We start from the raw sequence: 16985 nt of genomic DNA on the forward strand, positions 1-16985 counted from the left end.
CGCAAAATCTCATGTTTAGTCGGGTCATTTCAGATTTTAGCTGTTCGTTAGTCATGTCTTCAAAGTATTTGTCAGGCTGAATCCGTAAATATTTCTCGACACGTTCGTTAATGCGTTGACGCACGAGATCAATTGCGAACTTTCGACCTTTAAAAAGATACACCATGAATTTATTTACAGTTTGTGTAGATTTTGCTTTAAATTTTTTGTTTGTGTGTCAAGGAACCGAAACTAGAAGTTTTATCTTGTGTGATGTTTCAACTCTGGTCAGAGCCCTTAATTTCGCGATTAAAGTAAGAAGAAAAAGAATTGTAAAAAGACTTTATAGTACTTTACAATTTGCGGAATTCTTCATGAACTTAGCCAAAGGAATTACCTGAAATCTCAAACGTTGTCTCAACAATTTCTTTATTTCCATCATCATCCTCAATAACGGTCAGCTTCTTGAATTCCTGGGGAATGATACTCTCGCCGTACGAATACTTACCCTGAAAAATTATAAACAAAAAAATCATTAATGTCAGACAATACTAATTTAAGATGGAAAGTTAAAGAATTAAATGCGAGCGCAGCATTATGCATGTACCGGACTACCGCCATACCAATTAAATATGTTCCTGAATAAAGGTTATCGAAAATATGTATGCGTTACCTGCTGTCCCACACCACCAGAACTCACGAAAAAAGTTCACGAACAAGCAAATAGAATCAATAGCTATACGCACAACCGAAAAGGAATTGTAGCTTGCGGAGGCATCGATAAAGTGAAGAGCGAGAACGAGAACGAGAAAGAATTGAACAACGTGGTCAAGGATTTACGAATTAAAACACAACCCACTTATGTCTTTCGTATCGGAAGAACACAAGATACAAGACCAATCAAAGTAGTATTTAAAGATGGTCATGAGAAATATAAATTTATGACAAAATTGACTGAATTGAAAAATCATCAAAAATATCACGGACGACATGACGAAAATGGAAAGAGAGTTCGTAAAAGAATGGAAGAAGAAAGCAGACGAGAGAAACCTAATAGAGTCCAATATTGATTATGTGTGGAGAGTGCGAGGAAGTCCACGTGAAGGACTTTACCTTAAAAAGATATTTAAACTAAAATTATTGTAAACCAAAATCAGCGAGAGGCCCTGTGCTTATACCTGTAATTCGATACAATAAATTGTAAATTATAAAGATTGTTTCGTAGAGGTCAATAGACCTGTGAAATATATTACTATAAATAAAGGGAATACGGGAATAAAGGGAATATAGGAATATGGGGAATACGGGAATAAGGGGAATAAGGGAATATGGGAATATGGGGAATAAGGGAATAATGGGAATAAAGGGAATAAGGGAATATGGGAATAAAGGGGATAAAAGGGAATAATGGGAATATGGGAATATGGGAATATGGGGATAAGGGAATATGGGAATAAGGGAATACGGTAATAAAGGGAATATGGGAATATGGGGAATAAGGGAATATGGGGAATAAGGGAATATGGGGAATATGGGGAATACGGGAATAAGGGGAATAAGGGAATAAGGGAATACGGGGATAAAGGGAATATGGGAAATGGGGAATAAGGGAATATGGGAATATGGGAATAAAGGGAATATGGGAATAAGGGGAATGAGGGAATACGGGAATATGGGAATATGGGAATATGGGAATATGGGGAATAAGGGAATAAGGGAATAAGGGGAATAAGGGAATATGGGGAATAAGGGAATAAGGGAATATGGGGAATACGGGAATAAAGGGAATATGGGAATATGGGATTAAAGGAAATATGGGGGAATAAGGGAATACGGGGATAAAGGGAATATGGGGATAAAGGGAATACGGGAATAAAGGGAATATGGGGAATACGGGAATAAAGGGTATATAGGAATATGGGGAATACGGGAATAAGGGGAATAAGGGAATATGGGAATATGGGGAATAAGGGAATAATGGGAATAAAGGGAATAAGGGAATATGGGAATAAAGGGGATAAAAGGGAATAATGGGAATATGGGAATATGGGAATATGGGGATAAGGGAATATGGGAATAAGGGAATACGGTAATAAAGGGAATATGGGAATATGGGGAATAAGGGAATATGGGGAATAAGGGAATATGGGGAATATGGGGATAAAGGCAATAAGGGAATAAGGGAATATGGGGATATGGGGATAATGGGAATATGGGAATAAGGGAATATGGGGAATACGGGAATAAGGGGAATAAGGGAATAAGGGAATACGGGGATAAAGGGAATATGGGAAATGGGGAATAAGGGAATATGGGAATATGGGAATAAAGGGAATATGGGAATAAGGGGGATGAGGGAATACGGGAATATGGGAATATGGGAATATGGGAATATGGGGAATAAGGGAATAAGGGAATAAGGGGAATAAGGGAATATGGGGAATAAGGGAATAAGGGAATATGGGGAATACGGGAATAAAGGGAATATGGGAATATGGGATTAAAGGAAATATGGGGGAATAAGGGAATACGGGGATAAAGGGAATATGGGGATAAAGGGAATACGGGAATAAAGGGAATATGGGGAATACGGGAATAAAGGGTATATAGGAATATGGGGAATACGGGAATAAGGGAATAATGGGAATATGGGAATATGGGGAATACGGGAATAAAGGGAATATGGGAATATGGGAATAAAGGAAATATGGGGGAATAAGGGAATACGGGGATAAAGGGAATATGGGGATAAAGGGAATACGGGAATAAAGGGTATATAGGAATATGGGGAATACGGGAATAAGGGGAATAAGGGAATAAGGGAATAAGGGAATACGGGGATAAAGGGAATATGGGAAATGGGGAATAAGGGAATATGGGAATATGGGAATAAAGGGAATATGGGAATAAGGGGGATGAGGGAATACGGGAATATGGGAATATGGGAATATGGGAATATGGGGAATAAGGGAATAAGGGAATAAGGGAATATGGGGAATATGGGGAATAAGGGAATAAGGGAATATGGGAATAAAGGGAATAAGGGAATATGGGAATACGGGAATAAAGGGAATATGGGAATACGGGAATAAAGGGAATATGGGAATATGGGAATAAGGGAATATGGGAATAAGGGAATATGGGAATAGATGAGGATATGGGGATAAGGGGAATAAGGGAATATTGGAATACGGGAATGAGGAAAATGATAGGAATATTGTATAAGAGTATTATCTCCTTAATGTAATAGGCGCGTTAGATGAAGAAGAAACCTTCTGAATTCTCCCCGAATGTCAATGCATCAATGCATCATGGGTAATCATTCGGGGAGAATTCGGTAAAGCCGATATCGTCTATTACCAGGCCTTCCAACAATCCGCATGACTTTCTTGAAAGCTCATTGGTTGATAAAAAACTCGTGACTAGGTATTGTCCAATCAAGTTAATCGCAAAGTTGAGAAACTTTAAAAAGTACCGTACTTACCTGTAACAATCCTAATGCTCCTTTAACACTCATATGCGCCAATATCACAAAAATTCGGATATTGCTGCGGCAAAGGCTCTTTTTGCCATTTTGGCGCTTTTGATTGTTAAGGAAGCGTTTGGATTGTTACGGGTAAGTATGGTACGGTACTGACTGCAAGAGATATTTTTTCAGTGTTTCCCCGATAGATGTTGGAGGAAAAAAAGAGGAAAAGGAAAGTATACTGGTACTTTTTGGCTTTTTGATGACCTAATGGCAAAAGAATTTTGTCCTTACTTAGAAAACCATCAAGAGTCATAGTTTCATCTGTAATACTCGTTTTTATGATCGATATTTTCCACCCTTGAATTGCACTTTTTTCCTTACATTATGGCGGCTGTGATTTATACTAAAAAAATAATAATTTAAAAACATTGGCTGATTGGACTGTTGTGAATGTTGTCTAATGATATTAAAGGAAACAAGTGTTATATTCTTTAATATTTTTTTTTTTCAAAATAGACTACTCGTACTTTATAGACAAGAAAGGGAAGTTTTAACACTGATCCTATGCTATGTGTGTCCAGACGATCTCAATCGAACGGAATCGATCGACGATCGAACCAGTCGAACCAAAGCAAACGCTATCGACCGATTGAAATTCGATTGTTGAACGCAATCGAATCTCAATCGAACGTCAAGATTCTGGGTAATATTCGATTGGTTCGATTGCGTTCGATTTGGTTCGACTGGTTCGATCGTCGATTCCGTTCGATTGAGATCATCTGGGTGTGTGTTTGGATATAGCTGTTTGGGCGTATGCTTGAATATTCCTTTAGGCAAGTGTGTCATGATCTATACCGTGAAGTTAGGCAACTTGCATCAGTGGAGGGAAACTTGCATAGCCATCAATGACTGACCAAATCAAAGCAGCAAAATTTCAAAACAAATGAACTACGCAGCTTCGCTTGCAGCCCTACTCTACCATTTTTGGTTTGGTTTAATTTCGTATTTTAATGACCAGTTTTAATGACCAGCCAGGTCATTCATTTGAGGGCTATGTATGCATGTTAGCCTCCACTGATGCAAGTTACCCGATCTCACGGTAATCGTTTGGGAGAACGTGACAGTTTTTGTCTTTTGAATAGCTAACTTACTCCAACAGAAACTTTATAATGATAATGTCATACCGTCAGTCAGGCACATCCTGGCAAATGAATGGGGTGAGCATTTGCATGGGGTATTCGTCACCCAGTGTAAATGAGATAGGACGTCTCAGGCTAAAAGCGTGAAAATGAATAAAAATGAACTTCAAACTGAAAATGGGAAAAAAGGAAGAAAACTGGGAACTTTATTTTTTCGATAAAAGTTTCTTCAATCTTCGAAGACAAAATTGACCCATGGAAAAGAAATTTCATCTATGCATAGTTCTTTGAAATGAAGCAAAATATTTCCAACCCGGTTCAATTGCGTGGGGTATTCAGTGCTATTACATCACTTTTGTTTTCGACCCCTTGCATTTGACACCAATCGCAAGTGAAAAATAATACCCTGTTCATTTGCCAGGACGTGCCTGACTGACTGTCAACTGCTCTAACTTTGGACTATCTGACAAAAAATGGGACGGCAATTCGGCCACCATTTCACCAAACCCCAGACCGAACCTCCAAAGTCATTTGATTTGAGTTAATGAACGGCGTATTAAAAAATACACGATTTCTCTTTCGCACCGAGTAGGCTTTTAAATCGAAATATGAAACAAATCCGTAGTGGAACACACGCGAATGTCTGGAACGAAGAAAGAAAGAAAGTATGATTGATAAACTTGGTGGAAAGTTAGCAGGGATTTATAGGGTTTAAAGTAACAAAGAAATTAGAGAAGAAAGTTGTGGCGGAATAGAGTTCAAGTAACAAAGAAATTAGAGAAGAAAATTACGGATTAATAAAGTTCGAAGTAACGAAGAAATTGGAGGAGCAAGTTACCGAGGAATAAAGTTATGGAGGAATAAAGTTCAAGTACCAAAGAAATTAGAGAAGCAAGCAAGGTACGGAGGAATAGAGTTCAAGTAACAAAGAAATTAGAGAAGAAAATTACGGATTAATAAAGTTCGAAGTAACGAAGAAATTGGAGGAGCAAGTTACCGAGGAATAAAGTTATGGAGGAATAAAGTTCAAGTACCAAAGAAATTAGAGAAGCAAGCAAGGTACGGAGGAATAAAGTTTTAAAGTAACAAAGAAATTAGAGAAGAAGGTTATGGAGGAATAGAGTTCAAGTAACAAAGAAATTAAAGAAGAAAGTTTTGGATTTAAGGAACTAGTAATAAAATATATTGGTCACGAAAAACCGAACGTCACGTCACTCAAATATTGGTTGGTTATTTTCACAAATTCAGAAAATTTTTGTGTGGGTGGTTTTTTTATTCTGGTCGGTTTTAACTGATAACTGACCACTATTTCGATCACTGAAATTTGAAGAGGAAACTATTTTAACTCAAAACTAAGATATCTTAATAATTTGTATTGTAAGTTGGTCTAATGTGTTGACATCCTTCTTCTAATTCCTTCACTCTTCTTAAGAGATGAGAATAAAGGAAGGTTGGAATCACTGATTATATCTCAGTTTGGCAGCCAAGGTAAAAAACATATTTTTTCAGTCAGTGATTGTTTGACTTTACTTTTATTCCTATCTCCAAAGAAGGGTGATGTACCGTGGCCCACAAGTGCAAAGAGAATCTTTTTTTGCTTGGGGGAATCTTTTTTTTGAGGAGGAATTATTTTTTTTTTGAGTGGGAATCTTTTTTTTTTGGTGGGAATTTTTTTGTTTTGAGGAGGAATCTTTTTTTTTTAGGGGGAATTTTTTTTTTTTTGATGGGGAATTATTTTTTTTTGAGGGGAATCTTTTTTTTGATAGGGAATTTTTTATTTATTTAGGAAATTTTTTTTTTATTCAGGAAATTTTTTTGTATAAGGGGAATCCTTTTTTGACGAATAATTTTTTTTTAAGGGGGAATTCTTTTTCTTTTGGGGAATCTTTTTATTTTTTGGGAATAAGTTTTTAAAGGGGGAATTCTTTTTCTTTTCTTCTTACGAAACTTCGCCACACAACTCGTCACTTTCCTTCATTATTCAAACCGTAGAATACGTTTCATGAATACTGTAAATTCGGAATTCGGAAAGTTGCCTACTTAAAACAAGCACACAGTGTGAAATGTAGATGGTCAGCCGTAATAAAACGCGGATACAAAGAGTTCGTTTACAAGCATCTCAAGTACGGGGGCGGTCTGGGAATTTTCGGTAGGGTTTACAGTCAAAAGTTTCATGCCGTTCGCATGTCGGAGCGGTCTGAAATACCGGAGCGCTTCAGTTAAAATTATCGAAAACAAAGTCCGCCCAGAAAATTCATGTAAAGGCGTTTATTTTTTAGTTCGGGATGGTCATAGCACTATTTACGGGCCGATGTCTGAAGATCCCAAATCAATTTACTGGAACTGATTTCTCTAAATTTTCTCAAACCACTCTGCATTTTGTTTTTCAGATCGGTTGTCAACATTCGGCCCGCTTAAGTACTACGACCACCCCCAAACCGAAATTACCATTCAAACTGAGCTGAAACACCTCATGTAAACAAGAAAAAAGCTCAGAACGGTCAGAATCTCAGACCGTACGACAACCAGTAAACGGGCTCAAAGATTCAATCCGCCGAAACAAAATTATTAAGTCACTTTCTCTTGGTAGACCCCACGGTTCTTATCTAAGCCTTGCCAATTTTGATAACAATGAGTTCGAAAAGCATCAAAATCTGGTAAATTCCAAATTTATAAAATAGCTGCTAACGAGGAAAGTTTGCCACTGAAAGTCCACCTGGAGTTTACGGAAGGAAAGATGTTGACAAGGCTAGACGGGATGAAAGACAAAACAAAAACAAAAGCAAAAGTTGAAGAGAACAATTCCATATCTTGTGTTGTGTTGTGCTCTTCCAGAAAAAGCCTATATGAGGGGAGGGGAGGGGGTCTGAAGAATATACTGTTTGGGTGTATAAAAGAAAGTTGCCAATTGAAAAATGTTCAAGGGTAAACTTTTGTTTCCAGAGGGTCGACGACGGGGTAAAAGCTGTGACTAAAGTAAAGTTTTGAAATATCCAAGGGTAAATCGCTGAAAAAATAATATATGAGTAAAGCCCCCATTTTCTTCTGGAAGAGCCCATTTCTAACTAAAAAATATACAGGAGGTACAATAAAAATAAAGGCATGCAAAGTTCTATTTTAGCTATTATATTTAAAACTTGAACTCTTGCTACAATCAAAAATCGTTTCCCTGTTCTGACAAAAGAGACTTTTATTTTGTGTCACCTGAGGATAAAATTTGCATAACAGTTCATGCTAAAAGACACGGAAGAAGAGAAAGGCTGCTTCAAATTTTGGAACAATTTCAATTGCACTCAAATATTTTTTCTTTGCTGGTAGGTTACGCTAAGCGACTTGATGTAACATCAGCAGAGTAGCACAAGTTAAAGCAAAATTCTGTAAATAACAGCTGAAAAAGAATCTATGTGTGCTCAGAAAAATGTAGCCAATTCTTTTGTTTAAAAATACTGAGTGGGCAAAAAATGGGACTTTATCCGAATAATTGGTACAACAATTAAAAAACCCGTCAATCAATTTAAACTTGAAAAACTTCAAACACATTTGGATCATGTAATTTAGTCGATTTCTACATATTGAAATTAAAAACCGTAACTAAAGCCAGTGTATTCGAATAGTCCCATTTTTTGCCCACACAAGATTTAGCAGCATCACTTTCAAGTTACTTTTGCTTACTTATAAAACACAATGTGGCAACATGCGAATAAAGTTTTGTTTTGCAATTTGAAGGTTAGAGAACTCGGGTAGTATCAAGAAATCACACAGGTAGTTGAAAAAATCGACGCTGTTCCAGTCAAAATTATTTTGGTCCATGTCATTTTCCAAGTTAACTGAATATCCTCGAACAGTAGCAATATCGGCAGGATTACACTGGGTACAATTTTCTCTGAAACCATTCGGCGGGAAGGAATATAGCACATCAGGGCGACCACTAGCTTCTACATTAGGAGAGTGCCTAATGAAATGTGAATTCCACTGTTCCATACAAGAATCAAGCTCGTGTTGAATCAACGGAGCAAAACAATAAAACGCACAGGCCCGGTGAAGATAATCGCCTGTATTATAGATACCTTCGTCCACCATATCTTGAAAAAAATTTATTAAATACTCGGTATTTAGTCGTCGAAATTGTGACCACCAACTTTCTATGCGCTGATTGTGATTTGAAGATCCATACAAATGAGCTCGATGATCACTTTGACGGTTGAAGTAGCATTGTGCTGCAGCTAAATAACCATTCTCTGTACCGCAGTCCGATCGCACACATCTGGGAAACACACCAATTTCTTCTACGGTTTTCAAAAAAAGGTTGCAAATTATTTTTGGATTGTTGTTACTGTTGATAACACGTAGCCACAAAATCTTCCTGCTGAAACCATCACAGCACCCATGAATTGGGAAACCATACCTGAAAAATTAGAAAATTTAAGATTTCTAACATAGAAATTTTACTAAATTATGGATTTAAGGATGATATCGAGATTGATGACATGTTGCGTTGCTTGAGATATTCAAAAACTTAGGGACAAAAATATCTTTTAAGTTTGTCATAGCCATCCACATGCCACGTGTAGTTTGGTCCATCTGATCTATAGCTTCTTCTCCGCAGGCGTCGAGATCTTCTATGTGCTGCCCCAGCCGGGTCAAGGAACTTCATTGCTTCCATCACAAAATTTCGAGAAATTCTAATTCCATACTTGACTGATAGTCTGTGCCATATGGTACGATATCCAACAGCATCACAGCAAAAATCTATTTCTCTTGAAATCGCAGCAAAGGCTTCAGCAAAGTCTCGTTGACTAAAATTCTTTCGATTAAGATTTAACCGACCTAAGTGTGATTTCAGTGTTCTCATGCAAACTTCCGTACCATGATGATGAGACAAAAACTGTAAAATTTCATCGTAATAGTATCCTTTGTAAAAGTATTTGATCAATAACTCATCAAATTCATTGTAAGGGAACCTTTCACCACAGTTCGAGCAAAATAGATACCTCCCAACGTGTTCACAATTCGGACATTTCATTTTTTTATTAGTGTTTTTCTAGAACGATAAAATATAGTTAGTGAAAAGAAACGGTAAAGAAAAAGGAATGCAAGCAAACGATAATCTTTTAAGATACGATTAAAGGCAAATGTGACTTTGATATTTCATAAGAGTGACAAACAACATTAGATATGAATTCAACAGTGTAACGTATAGTAGAACAGACTTTAGTATATTTCAACACACTTAGAAAGATATAAATCAATCTAAAGCTATCATAAGAAAAAATAACAACGTTTCCAGACGTTTCCGTGCAATATTGTTTTTAAAATAACAATAAAAACAAAACAGGTTATAATTTTGCAATAGAATATTAAAATTTTATGTACTTCGTATTTTGATCTCCACGAACACTCAAAGGTACTACTATTTCGGATAAATTTTACAGGATAAAAAGTCCCAAAACATCACATCTAGTAATACCATCGATGTTAACTAGTATCCGAAAGGAAAATTCAAATGTAGCATTTAATTTTTACTCTTTTTGCAAAGTTTTGAGGTTTGAAAATATAAACTAGTAAACTGTTATCTGGTGATAAAACCTCGCAAATATGTAAACGTATAAATCATAAACATAACTCTATTTTTCACAGCCTTAATTGTAGATAAGGGGAACCTGATACAATGGATAGTCAAATTTGAAATTTCTATTACACTAGTATTAGTATCAACAAAAAAGTATTAGAACAACAAAAGGGAGCTTTAAGCTCAGGACAAAAGAAACCGGTAATGTTAAACAGACGAAGTAAAAAGTCAAAAAGAAATCATACAATATCAACTGTTCAAGTTCTTAAAAATTTTATATTTTACAATCAGCCAAAGTGAAAGCTGTATGCATATTTTGAGTTGAGAATATCCTTAAACTCTTGCTCAAAGACATTGTAGCTTTCATAGTCATCTTGAAGAGTAAGTGATGGAACACACGTTCGAGAAAGCGGTCCTCTTGGCGTTTGTTTCTCTGGAACAATGTTTATCAATATTTTATCTTCACCAATTAAATCTAATGCTGTTACAAATGTTAGAAATCTAAGCAAGTCTGCTTTGCTTAATTCTCTTAGGAATTTGATCAGATAATCTAGAGTGTTCCTTTGATTTAATGTTTCTGGTTCCCTGTAACTCAAGTGCTCGATTACCTTCCTGTTGGTTGGAGCTTTATCAAGGTAAAAATTCTGGATTGATTCCACTGTTGCAAAAATAGTTTTATTGCATTTATAGAAAACTGCTCTGAATATATTGGCTATATAATTTGGCTTTTGGATGAGTTCTTGAAAAGCAATTTCATTGATCAGACCCAAAACGTTTTCAGATGTCGGCTTTGTGTGTAATTGAAACTGCCCCAAAATTTGAAGAAGCCTTTTTCGTGACTCATCTGTGTCTTTAAGCATAAACTCCTCTATGCAAATTTTGTCCTCGGGGGACACGAATTTCCAAAAGCCGTCAATAACATCTGCTTCGGAAATACTTTCCTCTCCAAACAAGGTATGTGTGATAAAAATTGATGAAATAGCAATGGGAAAATAGCCAATTTTCTTACCATAGATAAGAATTTTCCCAACCGCTTCCCAATGTTTTTTGGTCATAGTATGCCTCACTATGGGAACTTTTTCAGCAAACCCTGTGCAATTAGTTACTCCAAATTTGTTCCAAAAAGAGGTAAACACATCACGCGTGACCCCGATTCCGATACCTTTTTCTTCTTTTCCTCTCGCATCAATGACATGAAATTCTAAGTTATACCCCATTATTGAATGGTCCATAAACAGCTCAATTAGATCTTCCACAATTTTAATTCGGTGGATCGTAGCCGATTTTGCAACCAAGACTTCTTCATCCATTGTTAAATCTATAGGGAATATGTTTATTTTAAAATGACAAGGACAAAAACCACTTTTAGTTGTGTATTCATTTAAATAGATGAAATCATTTTAAAGTATCCGCATCCGCAATGTACAAACTGCAAAAAAGGTGGTTCCTTGACAAAAAAATGCCAAAGGTTACTAACCGCATGGATAAAATAATTTAAAAGGAAATCTTTGAAAGATAACCCCAATTTTTACCAAATTTTTGAAAATATTAATGTTTAAAAAAATTCGATGCAAATTAGGGATCCATGTATTGTTGCAGAAAATGTTTTATAAAATACTGAAAGAACAAAGAAAGTCTAAGTTATAAGACATTAGGCATTGCGTTTTGCTTTCATTTTGATCAAAACGGCATCTCTTGTTAAAAACATACCATGAATCGATGTAGAATCAATTGAAGAAAGAAGCTGATCATTTGAAGAACTTGCTGCCAGTTCAACAGAAGTGTTGCGAGAGACTACAGAATCAGTTGAATCTACAAAAAAACAAAAAAATAGCTAACACTAGATCTTCAACGAATTCAAAATGATAGGATACCGAGTGTGTTTCAAAAAACGCCCCTATCTTTCAATTTTTGACGTACATTTTTCTACCAGATAAAAATAAATGAAATTTTTAGAATAGATTTGAAATTCAATTTCCTACCCTTGGTGAAAATTATACATTTATATAGCCGTTAATTATGACTTTATGACAATTTTGCTGACGTACGTCAATTTTTGATTGTTCACAGATTTTGATAGCTGAATTTTCCCGTAGGGAACAAAACCCAAAAGCACACTAAGCTTTCATCTTCTTATTTTGTCTCGCAACTTTTAAAAACATCGAAATGGCATCATTGTTTCATATGCCAGGTTATTTTTTGTTCCAGGATCAATATTTCATAGATTCTAGCTTGTTCCAAATAAGTCATTTTCAACATCAGTTGCGACGACAAAAAAAACACTCTTCAATCATCAGTTATGTACAAAAAAGCCGAAATAATCACTTTTGTCACTGCAAAATCTCCAGATTTTCATTTAAAGGTTTTCCCAAAAAAGGTAAAGAAACAGCTGGGCTTTTGAGATATATTAGGATATGTTAAATCGAGTTAAATAATGGAAATCAAAGGAGTTTAAAGAAGTTTATTTTACTGGAAAAGGTTTTACATCGTCTTGAATACACTGTGTAAATTGCGAAAAAAAATTCCAAAAGCCACCTTTAATTTCAAAAAAGATAATTTGACATCAAATTAATTTTAGTTTAGTAAAATTCCCTTTTCTACATCTCGCTTAAGCTTTAAGTTTTCTTTAATAATGTCTTTGTTGGTAAAAGGAAATCTGTAATCTAGACGTTGTGACGTCTTTTTTGACGTCAATAGAATGCTTCTGTGAGCAACGCAAAAAGTGGTGATCTTGCAAGAATGTTCATTACTTTAATTAAATTTACCCAAAAATTAAAAAACTTACAAAAAATTACAAATTTTACTAGTTTTTGGTAGTAAACGTTAAAAAAATCGACACATAGCTACCACCTATTTTGGTATTTTACTACCCTAGGTAGTAAAATTTTTTTTCCATTTTTTGTCACACCACCACCGTAGTAAAGGTCATTATATCTGAGATTTTACTACCGACCCCCCCCCCCTTTGAATAGGGGCGTTTTTTAAAGCACACCCGGTATAAAGCTGGTGTTTAAAAATGAATTACAAAAGGAAACCCATCCCAGTCATTAAAAAAGTTCAGATAGCAAATACTGAACTATAACTATAACATTAAAACCTACCTTGAATTGAGTTTGGTGCAATTGAAGAAAGAAGCTGGTCATTCGAAGAGCTTGCAACCAAAGAAGTGTTGTGAGAAACTGTAGAATATGTTGAATCTACCAAGAACAAATAATAAATTGACAATAGTAACGTGTTAAAATGCACTGCGCGCAACTTCATTATCTAAGATGGAAATCAAAGGCTTTTTTTTGTGGAAGTCAAGGCTATATTTTTTTACAAAAAGTGATATTGGGAAAAGCTTTACTTAGTCGCCATGATAATTATCAGTTTTCTTCCGAGTTTAAGGAGTTGATTTTTGTTACAGTTAATTCATATAATCTGATGTACATACGTACATTCTGAGATTAACGAAGGCGCGTCTTTGTCAGACTCGATTCTAGGTGTGTCAAGCAGTAACTACTGTATTCGAACTTTGTTGACTGATACATAGCGTCAGCCTAGGTTTAGGTCCAAGCCAAAAATTTTAAAAGCAACTGGTCGAAAAGATTTGACTTTGTCGGGGCCTGTGCGCGCCATTATCAATTGACGAGTACAGGCTGAAAAGTGTTTTTTGACGTGCTATTGTGCGCGTGCGTAAGAAAAAACCACAAATGATCAATATACCTCCAAGTAATATGGTCAATTCTCTCTTTTTAAATTATATGAGATACTTTCCTCAAATGAATTATTAAAGCCTGTAAAAGCAAATAATTTTTTAACTAATTAACTCTTTATTAATTGCTTGCCCGATTCGAGTTACCCTCATAAAGCAGTTTCGCTAGATCCACCCCTGGGTGTTTGTTCTTCTTTATGAGTGATCAGTACTAGAAAAATCATTAAACGATCCTTCTAAAAGTAATCACTCATACGAACCTTTAACTGTACTATTATCACTCTGAAAACACTGAAATATCACAAGAATACAGTGCACTTTCATCTCCATTAGAAATTAAGCTTAAAATACTGTTCTTGCAGGAGCCCCTCCCACTGGAAATATCATCTCCAGTGGAAGTTTCTATCTCCGCTGAAAATGATTAAATAAATAAATCCTCACTGCAAAACATTGTGACTTCTCTGATTTGAAAATAATGGAATTTGAATACCCAGTCATAAAAAACGTGGGTATATCAATCCCCATTGAATTTCAGTCCTCAGTCTTTTACTTTTAAACTTCTTCCTGAAGCATATCAGTAAAATATTCTCGCAAAAAAAAAGAGTAAAAAAGAGAAAATACAAAACGACAGAAAGAGACAGACCGATTATACTTGAAAGTCAAAAGTATGGTAAACTCTAGCCAGCCCCCCCCCCCGAAATATTTGAAACAGATTTAGCCTCCATCTTTTTTGGGGTGTAACCTCACTTTTAAGGGGGGGGGGGCTATAAACACTCAACACAATTAAAAACATACCCTCAATTGAAGCAGGTGCAATCAAAGAACTGAGTTGATTGTTCACATGATTTGTTGAATATTCAAAAGAGGTGTTGCGAGCGGCGGCAGAATCCATTGAAGCTGTCAATAACAAAATACATTTCATCAATACAAAGTGTCAAAAGAAAGGAATATACTAGGAGAACATTCTTTAATATGCTTGAATGATAAATTTTCACAAACCTGCTTTAATTAAAAATTTTCACTTATCAACAAACTTACCATGATTCCAGGGATGCGTGACTGAAGAAAGAAGCTGATCATTCTGAGAGTTGGCTCCAAATTCGACAGTAGAGTTGTGTGGATTTGCAGAAACTGTAGAGCCTATCAATAGAGAAATACAATTTTGAATTCAAAATAAACCAGCCGTTTAAAGGCATTATTTTTTTACGCTATATTTCAATATTTATAACTAAACAATTTCTACTGAATGTTTTAACTTTTTACCCAACTCATTTTTTATAAAAGAATGACTGGGTGAGTTAAATTAACAGAAATACCCATAAAGTGAGGGTTTACAAAGTTTGGAAATACCTCTCTTGTCCTACTTCCTCAGAAATTTGCCTTAGTAAATCTTGAGTTTTGATAAATAAAAACAGTCGAAAAATATTTAGATCAGACGAAAATACGAATGTTATATTTTTTAACTTTTAAGCAAACCAAAAGAACCCACTTAAACATTATCTATAATATGCATGCATTAAAATGATTAGCATGAATTATGCATGAATCGTGCATCTTAAATTACACAGACCTAAAAGAATTTTGAAATTCAATAAATATTGAGTTATTAAGATTGGAATTCTTAGATAACTGTATAGTAGTGTAATGATTTGAAAAAATGTTATGAATTATCAGGAATAATCAAATGAAGCCAAAATGTCATTTTTGTGAGAAGCCAATTCATAAAACATTTCATAAATCACAATAAAAACACAATATTAATGATTTTTATCATGCAAAAATACTATTATTGTTGAATGATATTGCTGCTCCTGTATCAAAGATATTGAAAGGTAATGGATTCACTGGATTCTCGTCACTAAAAAAAAACGCATTGAATTAATAATTTACTGTGATACAGTACTAGAAAGAAAATTGTATATAGCTTTAAGATATCTTCTTTTAGCCTTTGGCACTACCCATATTAATAAGGACGAGGCGGGTGGGATCTTACTGGTTTGACAGGGTTGCTAAGTAAGTGGTACACTTTAAAGCAGCTCACAAGAAGACAGAATCTACTGTAGACCAGGGTCAAATTTGGTGTCTTAATTTCCTCATGGAAAAAATATGGTCACAATCTCAAAGACGTCAAACTTTGTCAAATTTTTGTTAGCATTTTTGACTTTTAAGCCCAATTTTGAATTATTTTTGAAAGAAATCCTGGTAGAATCTTTCTCCTGCAACAATCTTCAAAATTTGTAATGTTTTATTTACATTTCCTCAAAACTTTTCCTGAATAGAAAAAAAATTTAAATTCTGCCAAAAATTGTTTCTGAAAGGTAAACCAAAAGATATTGATTGCTTACTTTTGTCTTTTGCTTAGTGCAGATGGAAGCGGTTCATCATCGTCTTCGTCTTCAATGAACATTGGCAACAGATAAAACAACATATCTTTGTATTTCTTACAGATATCTCTTTGATATTTTTCCAATGTGAATGGAATGTTAGTTCCTGGAATTGTTTTACAAATATCACCATCCTTATTATATACAAGTTTTACATCTTCCAGCTGTTTTGATGCAATCAGTTTGTTGTAACGTTTTTGTTTATCAAAAGCAGCTTCTCGTAATTTGTAGTAGTCCCATTGAGGCTCACATTCAAGTGGGAGACGGGAGTTTGGTACTTGTTTGTAATAAGTCTCGAACTGTTGCCCAACAAATTCATTTAAAACAGAGACATTAACAGTAACTTTAGAAATCTTTTGTTTTTTGGACTTGCATATACGATCAGTCTTCTTCTCTTCTAAGAATTGCTGGAATGTTTTTTTTCCTTGATTTGATGTACTTGTGCTGGCACCAGTATTTTGTGTAGTATTTCGTTTACCACATGCAGTACAAAAAACTTGATTAGATGCAATGGGATATGCGCAATGACAACAATACATTTTTCATTAACTAAATAATAATAATAATAATAATAACAATATCAATGATGATAAAGGATGCTGTTTCAGTGAATAACAATAATCATAAGAATATGTTGTGTGCTTAACTTCATTGATCAGATGAAGAAGGAAAATGATGAAAAATGCCTATGGTTTAAATAGGGTTGTTTTAGCATTGTTGAAAGTTGAAGAAATTACTACCGACGCAAATT

General features: G+C 35.1%; 2 protein-coding genes across 2 annotated transcripts; both read right to left on the reverse strand.

Annotated features, from left to right (window-relative positions):
• Positions 1 to 7781: 7781 nt before the first annotated feature.
• On the reverse strand, positions 7782 to 9624 carry LOC136802086 (uncharacterized). The gene is made up of 2 exons (XM_067058807.1): positions 9282 to 9624; positions 7782 to 8992 (listed from the first exon to the last, which is right to left on the reverse strand). The coding sequence occupies exons 1-2, from the start codon at positions 9608 to 9610 to the stop codon at positions 8260 to 8262; spliced, it is 1062 nt and encodes a 353-aa protein (XP_066914908.1). The 5' UTR covers positions 9611 to 9624; the 3' UTR covers positions 7782 to 8259.
• A 512-nt stretch (positions 9625 to 10136) lies between these two features.
• Positions 10137 to 16779, reverse strand: LOC136802087 (uncharacterized). Its single transcript, XM_067058808.1, has 7 exons — positions 16196 to 16779; positions 15635 to 15708; positions 14889 to 14990; positions 14646 to 14747; positions 13258 to 13353; positions 11867 to 11968; positions 10137 to 11474 (listed from the first exon to the last, which is right to left on the reverse strand). The coding sequence occupies exons 1-7, from the start codon at positions 16771 to 16773 to the stop codon at positions 10444 to 10446; spliced, it is 2085 nt and encodes a 694-aa protein (XP_066914909.1). The 5' UTR covers positions 16774 to 16779; the 3' UTR covers positions 10137 to 10443.
• Positions 16780 to 16985: the final 206 nt, after the last annotated feature.

The sequence above is a fragment of the Clytia hemisphaerica genome, unplaced genomic scaffold, assembly GCF_902728285.1.
Source record: "Clytia hemisphaerica strain Z4C2 unplaced genomic scaffold, Clytia hemisphaerica genome assembly, whole genome shotgun sequence".
Lineage (NCBI taxonomy): Eukaryota > Metazoa > Cnidaria > Hydrozoa > Leptothecata > Clytiidae > Clytia > Clytia hemisphaerica.

Excerpts from the sequence above, each read along its gene's own strand:
- LOC136802087 (XM_067058808.1), bottom strand. The coding sequence starts at position 16,773 with ATGTATTGTTGTCATTGCGCATATCCCATTGCATCTAATCAAGTTTTT. Across the intron at positions 14,748-14,888 it reads CACGCATCCCTGGAATCATG|CTTCAATGGATTCTGCCGCC; the intron begins GTAAGTTTGTTG and ends TGTTATTGACAG. Across the intron at positions 11,475-11,866 it reads TGATTCTACATCGATTCATG|ATTTAACAATGGATGAAGAA; the intron begins GTATGTTTTTAA and ends TATTCCCTATAG.
- LOC136802086 (XM_067058807.1), bottom strand. The coding sequence starts at position 9,610 with ATGAAATGTCCGAATTGTGAACACGTTGGGAGGTATCTATTTTGCTCG. Across the intron at positions 8,993-9,281 it reads TGGCACAGACTATCAGTCAA|GTATGGTTTCCCAATTCATG; the intron begins GTATGGAATTAG and ends CTAATTTTTCAG.